The sequence below is a fragment of the Apteryx rowi genome, unplaced genomic scaffold (assembly GCF_003343035.1).
Source record: "Apteryx rowi isolate R43461 unplaced genomic scaffold, aptRow1 scaffold_540, whole genome shotgun sequence".
Lineage (NCBI taxonomy): Eukaryota > Metazoa > Chordata > Aves > Apterygiformes > Apterygidae > Apteryx > Apteryx rowi.
This window is the reverse complement of record NW_020450806.1, coordinates 496,078-503,630: the sequence shown is the minus strand read 5'-3', so window position 1 is coordinate 503,630 and position 7,553 is coordinate 496,078. Positions and strand designations below refer to the sequence as shown.

At 38.3% G+C, this 7,553-nt stretch overlaps 1 protein-coding gene across 11 annotated transcripts in view; it reads right to left on the bottom strand.

Annotated features, from left to right (window-relative positions):
- CLASP2 (cytoplasmic linker associated protein 2) overlaps positions 1-7,553 on the bottom strand; it is a 153,306-nt gene that overhangs the window by 103,659 nt on the left and 42,094 nt on the right. Inside the window, exon 1 of one of the 11 annotated variants that reach the window (XM_026081297.1) lies at positions 7,512-7,547. The exons of the other annotated variants lie outside the window; for them this stretch is intronic. Within the exon in view, the coding sequence (XP_025937082.1) occupies positions 7,512-7,530 (19 nt within the window). The 5' untranslated portion in view covers positions 7,531-7,547. Of the gene's footprint in view, positions 1-7,511; positions 7,548-7,553 lie in introns of those variants that run through there. 11 annotated transcript variants of the gene reach the window in all.

The following is a 7,553-nucleotide window of genomic DNA, read 5'->3' as shown; positions in this document are numbered from 1 at the left end:
AGTCCGTCTCCTCCTCCTCTCATCCATCCCCCTCACTGGCAGGATTGAGGAGAAGATGACCTGGGCTCCCAGACCCTTGACCATCATCCCCAGAGCTCTGAAATCCTGCTTGATGGTCTCCAGTTTGCCCTTGGTGTCGTTAGCGCCCACATGGAAGAGCAGCAGTGGGTAATAGTCCGAAGCATGGACAAGCCTTGGCAGTCTTTCCATGACGTCTCGCACACGAGCCACTGGCAGACTACAAACCTCTCCAGACATGAGGTCAGGTCGGCAGATAGATGCCTCCATCCCCTGCAGCAGGGAGTTCCCCACAACCATCACCCGCCGCTTCTTCTGGGCATTCTGGCAAGGCACAGGGTCTGTTGTCCCAGTTACTTCCCTTGCAGCCATGCCCATCTGCTCCTCATCCTGGAGGGCACTAAACCTGTTCTTCAGCTGCAAGTCTTTGGGAGGAGTAGGAGCCTTTCTCCGCCTATGAGCAGTGACCAGTTTCCAGCCTTCTTCTACAGTGTTATGATGTACTGTTTCACACGGCACAGAGCCCTCTGGCAACTCCACTGCTGTGGGGGGTTGGGACTCCCGAAGCTACACAGTCTCCGAGAATACCCTGTCCATCTCTTGCTCATCTTCTCGGATGCTGCGCAGCCTACTGACCTCCTCCCGTAACTCCCTTACCTGACAACACAACTCGTCAACAGCAGCACACCTCCTGCAGGAGAGCTGGCTGCCAGCCCAGGCCTCCCGGAGAGGCCCCAAGCACTCCCTGCAGTCTGAGACCTGCAGAGCTGAACATGAGTATTCCTGTAGAAGTCTCTCTACGGAACCACTGATGATAATGAAATCAGATTATTTTAAAATAGCAGTAACCAAAAAAGAAATGCAAAGCTTGAAGAGAGTCTTGGCTTTCTTGATCCCTAGTAAATTGGGGGGGGGGGGGGGGAGAAGCACACCACCCTTATATTCAAAGTTACAGCTTAACTGTTACAGCCTGCCTGAATACAGGCCTGCTCTTTGGCATAATACCTCACTGCAGCTGCCAAAGTCACCCTCAAAAGAAAGCTACTACTTCAAACATCTTGAAGTATAAACCTCTGTTATTCATCTTTAGGATATTCCACAATTTCACAGCTAGCCTTCCCTCAGTACGCCTGGTTTCATTACTGCCTTCATTACCTAGGCTCCAGCAGTCTAATTACTTCCATCTTCACAAGTTTCCTTCGCTTGTGCACAGAGCATCCTACCCTCAATAGCACTCGTATTTTCTTCACTGAATCTAATGATCTATTTTAAAAACAAGCATATTAATATGAAAATGCATTTTGAGTTAGAATCTACTGTGCATAAATCACAATAACATGACTAGAATTATCCATGTACTTAGAGAACTGTGAGAAGAAAGGATCATTATTTTACTATCTGTAGTTCAGTCAAACAAGCAACTGGTATTCACCAAGGAAGAAACCATTTGTGGTATTTTCAATACATAGCTCATTCATACAGAAAGAAATAACCAAGTATTTAAATCATTTGATTTTCAAACTACAAACTAGGAATGCATCACCAGAAGTACAGTAAAGGTGACAGAGGTAGATTTAAGGATCACGTTCATATACCATATGGCACTTTACTATCATGTATACCAACTGATATGTATTATGTAACAAATGTTTACAAACAGTGATTTACTATTAGAGGTTAATGATGATGGGTTTACTTTTTTCATCAGAGGAATGATTTTACTAGCGAATGTTTGCATTACTTTTTAACATGGCCAACTTCTGTGAGTTAAACTTAATATACATGTCATAAAACAGCAAAGCTCCTTCACAAATAAAACACAGCCCCTAGAAGCAAAAAGTATAAATCTAATATGAACACACAGTAGATAAGATGTAGAAAAAAATTTGTTTTTCTAAATTTAACTTAATTTACTTCAACTGTAGTTCATCAGTAAGAAAATACTTAATGTTTACCTCTGAACATGAAAAAATGAATACCACAGCAGAGAATAAAAAGGGTTGTTAATTGTCTTTGAGCTCACTGGCCAACCTGTTTTCCACCTGCCATATTCAGAACTGGAGGTTAAGAAGTTATGGCGAATCTGTCCTCCTTTAATTTAGTCTCAATGCTGCAACTTCACTGTAGGTGACAAAACCTTACATTTTATTAGCATAGACTCTTCTCAAAGTGGAGGAAAAACAAACACAAAACACCATCAGACCTGGAAAATCTGAAGTGTGTCTGATATATACCTAAACAGTTTTTAGTAGCTGCCATTTCTCTTCTCTAAGAGAGGATATCAGACCATCATGCAATCCCAGAATAATACACACTTCCTTCAGTGCTTCTAAATAGGGTGCAAAATCAACTCAACCCTGCAAACAGATTTTAGATCAAATGATCTACACAGAAGTGCTTTTGACCTTGAAGTTCAGTAGTGAAGCTTTTTCATATAGCAAAAGTCTATTGACCAAAGGATTTTACAGGTCAACATATAGAACAAGCTATGGTAAAAGGGATATTTTTACAAATATAAATCCACCTATATTAAAAGTGTTTTGGTGGCCCAGGAGCATCATGGAGCTCCAACATCCTATGGAAGCAAAAACATCCGATTTGAAGACTATAAACGTCTCATGAAGGCTTTTAACAATCTTTACATCTTCAACCCTTCTCCTCACCTCCCCCAATCCAACTATTAATATTTTCCAGAGTTTTAAAGTTTTTTCTCAGCTTAACAGCAGGATTTTTAAAACATCAGTTAAATACATGCAAAGGTGTATCACAGAACTATTATACGAGTAACTGGAAATCTTGTTGCTTATACACTTTTTTTTTTAAGCATCTGTACATCTCCTTTAAGTTTTAGATTATAATTATTTCTTGTAAGAATCTATAGATACAGTTGGTTTTCAAAAGCAGTAAAAGGTTATTTTAAGACAAGCATCATTCTTTCCTGCTGTCCCTATACAAGCACATTTTGATGAAGGAGATGAGAAAGAATGCACACAGCCCTAAACTCAGTTTTTTTTTTAAAACTAAGGTATGCAGAACAGAATTTGATTCAGATGAATACTATCACAGAACTTCCACTTCGAAAGAAAATATTTCAAATGATCCCATTATAGCTTATTTTCTAATCAGTATTTATTACTATATATAAAACGTTATTAAAAATAACATACAACAGTAAGAGGAACTAAGAACTCCTCATATTTCTTAGATAACAAAGAAACATCAACTTTGCAAAGCAAATATCCAATTAGAGATGAAAAAAATCCTGCAATGTCTGTCAAAGAAAATCCTTACTGGATTTTAAATTTCTCCCTGGGCTGCTGGCATTTCTAATGCTTATTTCAAAATGTCTTAAATATATATATATATAGCCATATTCTGGAATAATCCAAGATGTTTTAAAACAAATAAGGATATCAACTATATCAACCGAAAAACTAAATTAAAGTTTTTTTTTCATATGTCTCTTGCTCTTAAAAACAAAGCAAATTACCCAAACCAGAGGAAACTCCAAAAGCAACCAACACTTTTGGGTGCCTGACTAAATAAAGGCCTGGAAGCCTTGGCAGAAGACTGGTGTTCTATGTTTAAAAATAAACAAGCAACAAGAACTCCCTAAAAAATTCCTTGACACTTAAAAAAAAAAAAAAAAAAAGTCATTTAGAATCTGGAAGGCAAAACCTACTTTTTGTTATCATTCTAGAATATCAAAATCAAATGTAGTTACCACTCAAGAATCCATGCTGGTTTTGAGAAAATAACTAACAACAGTGGAAAGAAGCTTTGCACTGGTTTGATTCAGAAGAGCAATCAAATTCCACATTACAGTATCTGTCCTACAGCTCTTAGGCACGGTGAGTAAAGCCATTTCCTAAATCAATGCACCCACCAGCTGCTAACAACAGAAGAGGAGGGAAAGGTGCCAGGGCAGATGCAGTTATCATGTTAAATAAATAAATAAATAACTCCAAAAGACACAGGCCTAAAGAAGAACATGAGAAGGAACATGTGATGCATTTCTATTCCCCAGAACAAGCTTCTGCTGCTATCCATAATATTTTTTCAGGAAGTGAGCTCTGGATGGTACTAAGCACCACAGCTGTATCTTGTCCAAATTCTAGGTGAGTGTAGCAACTGTTCTATTACCATCATTCATAGGATTATGGGAGTTTAAAAGGCCTCCTTCCTTCTACAGGAAATGACCTATTCTTAGAGAAACTCAGAAATACATATCATAAATGTAAACGCACTACAAAGGTTTTTTGTTTGCTTGTTTCTTTTAAATCAAACCACCTCAAATATCCCTGGAGCCTCTGTACCCTCAATATGTCCAATCTTTTTTTAAGCCAAAAATAAAATATTAGAGCTGTACAGCACCCTCATTTTACAGAGTACTAACCAGATTGGAGACTTAAGACAGTCTTCTGCTCAGAAGAACATCAGGGAATAATCGTTCTTGTATTCTAGGACCATGCATACATTAATGAAATATTCTGAAAGAAGACAAAGCCATAATTTGTCATGCATATGTAGTAAGATATAAGCATATTTTATACTCATAAATCAGTTGCACATCCTTCATCCTCTGAAAAATGACAAGTGTTTAAAGTCATGAGACATCATTAAATTGGATGGCATTTAACTGAAAATCCACCGATAAGAATAACAAAGAAGCAGATCTAACTCATTCATCTATGACTCACAATAGCACAATATATATTAATGCAACAAATGTGTGCACCAAATATGTCCTCTTACAAAGCTGATTATACGCTTTTAGATAGCCCTCAAATAGCCTACGTCTGATACTGTAACGTTTAGCGTATCTGAAGAAAACCAGTGCCTAATCTTTCCTCCACGCCCCCTCCTAGTTTTAGGCAGATAATTTCGTCCTTATTCTAATTACCTTGTTGCACTGGGAGCAAGACAACCCCTTACCAATAAACAACACTGTAGCATAGCACTGACTGACAACAACGTGACAAATTTCTGATGGAAACCACTGAATTACAAACTACGAAGAGACTCTATGGTGTGATGTAGCACACACTGCAGTTATGTCACCTACCTCCTAAACACTCTAATCTGGTTATCAGCGGATAAGTGCAGAAATGCATTATCTACTTCAAGGAGTGAGAAATTCAGAGCCAAGAACGGTTCTTGACTAAGTTTGTAAAGCAGCCTCAGAATAAAATTTGCAGATCAAACACAGATATACATCCATGAAAATATGTGAAATAAGTTCAAAAATAAGCTACTGAATGCTTTCATGCTGGCATGCATTCAGGACAGCACAAGTAACAGTTCAATTGTTTGTTGGTCCACAAACACAATCCTATTTTTTCCCTTTACATTCTCCAAACAAAAGATTGGGGACTGTGAGACAGTTAATATGGGGTAAAAAGAGAACTTGGCTCTTTCCCTTAGTCTTTACTGAAGAGATCAGATCAAGATTCAAAATGTGAGCACATTTTATTTACATTTCTGCTTGTGCTCAAGAAAACTAAAAAAACGCCAAATAGTTACATTAGGCCAGGCTGTCTTGGGTTCTAGATTAAATGTTTAAATCATTACCACTACACAGTATTTTCAAATATATTCCATGCAGTATTATAACATATCTAGGCTAAATACTTGTATCATAATTTATTAAGTGAGCAAATCAAGTACAATAAATGAAAAACACTGTTCTCTGAAGTATCTATGCAACGTCTTCCATAACATCAGTATATTCTCACCAACAGTAAGTTAAACATGCATACTGGCCATAATGAACTGTCATTTTGTCACAAAAAGACATTTCTCAAATGCTACAGAATCACTAACTTAAAGCATTTTGTTTCTTCAGTAGTATGTTACATACTAGGAGGATACACAGGATATTTACAAAACAGAAAATCTAACAGAAAAAGGCTAAATCTACATTTAAATTCTGAAAACAATCAAAAAGTTTTCTTAATAGTTTTTTTTAAGGCTTGTTTTGCCTAAGAATTTCATAACACAATGTCAAATGACCGAATTCCTTGTACATGTGGTAAGCAGTAGTTTTAAGGGAGACCAACAGCTACATAATCATCCTACACACTGTTAATTGTATCTGGCATTATTGCTCAAAGCTCCTACACAGAATGTCAGCTGACTGCCTGAACAGTACTTTGTTCTTAGTGCCTTTGTTAATGACGAATTAAATTATACAGAATAGAGCTCCGCAACCACCCTCACTTTATAAGCCTCAACCACCTCAGAACCACAAAAATCCTATGGCCTTGTCTAGGGAATACAGCTTTTTGATAACATGCTACAGCTTGCCTCCTTTATCTGCAAGTTACCACAATCCATGTTTACAACAGAGAACTGTGTTGCTTCACAGAAAACAAATACGAATAAAAATATTCCCCCAAAATCTCAATGAGAAAGAACATACTATATGTTCAGTTCTATAAAGTCAACAGCCTTTTGTATCTTGCTGATGACAAAAAAAGAATACAAAACACCAGAAAACTGCCTGAATTTTGTTTGAACTATATAGTCCAACCTTATTTTCACTGCTCTGGTCACACTGATTCTCTCTCTCAACCTCGAATATATCAAAAAAATAAGTGACATGAATGTAGTTTTTAGGATGCCCTAAACAAGGTCATTTTCAGGACTCTTACTACTGATGTTTTAGCAAATTCAGATAAAAGATTGATTTTAATCTAAGTATGTTTATAAGATCATCTTTCACATTATTTATCATCATACATATAGTCATTTGGAAATGCATAGCCCTCCCACTACATCGCTTGCTGCAAGTCAAATGAACACTTCTCAAGTTTCTCTGAAAATAGTAACGCCTAGACAGAAAGCCATCAAGTTAGGAAGCTCAAAGAAGAAACTGCTCACCATGCAAAACCAAGAGACAAGATTAAAAATAAAACTCATTCCGGTTTCTAATCAAAACATAGCCATCTTGGTCCATATTGCATTATTGACCTACTTCCCATTGGTTTGTGTAACAACACACTGCACACTGGAGGAAACGTAGTAACACTTCACATACTTATTGAATATATATTCTTGTCCCAGGAGCAAGCCACTTAGTAATTCAGCATAGACATAAAATATTTCTTCACGCAAAAAAAAAAAAAAAAAAGTGAGTTAATGAATGCTTGCTCACAAAGCAGCACAGCAAATTCAGTCTTACCTTGCAGAGCTGACTAACATAAGTAACACCGGGACAGAGGTAAACAGCATGCCAGCATAAAAATGCACGCTGAAAACACTGCCAGTGCTTTAAATAATTAAGACTACAGACTCCCGCAGAAACGCGCACATTGTTTAAAATTTAAAAAAGGGCTAAAACTGCCAGGCTTCGCGCCTAGGGAAGCGCCCGGACCCGCAAGCGCCGGGCTCCCGCCGAAGCCGACCGCACCGGGCTAAGACGTCAACCCGCCACACGGGCGGCTCGGCGCGCTCAGCGCGGGCGAACCTCGCCGCGAGGCCTCCTCACTCACCGTCCCCGACAGCCATCATGCCATGGAGCTGCGGGCCGCTGG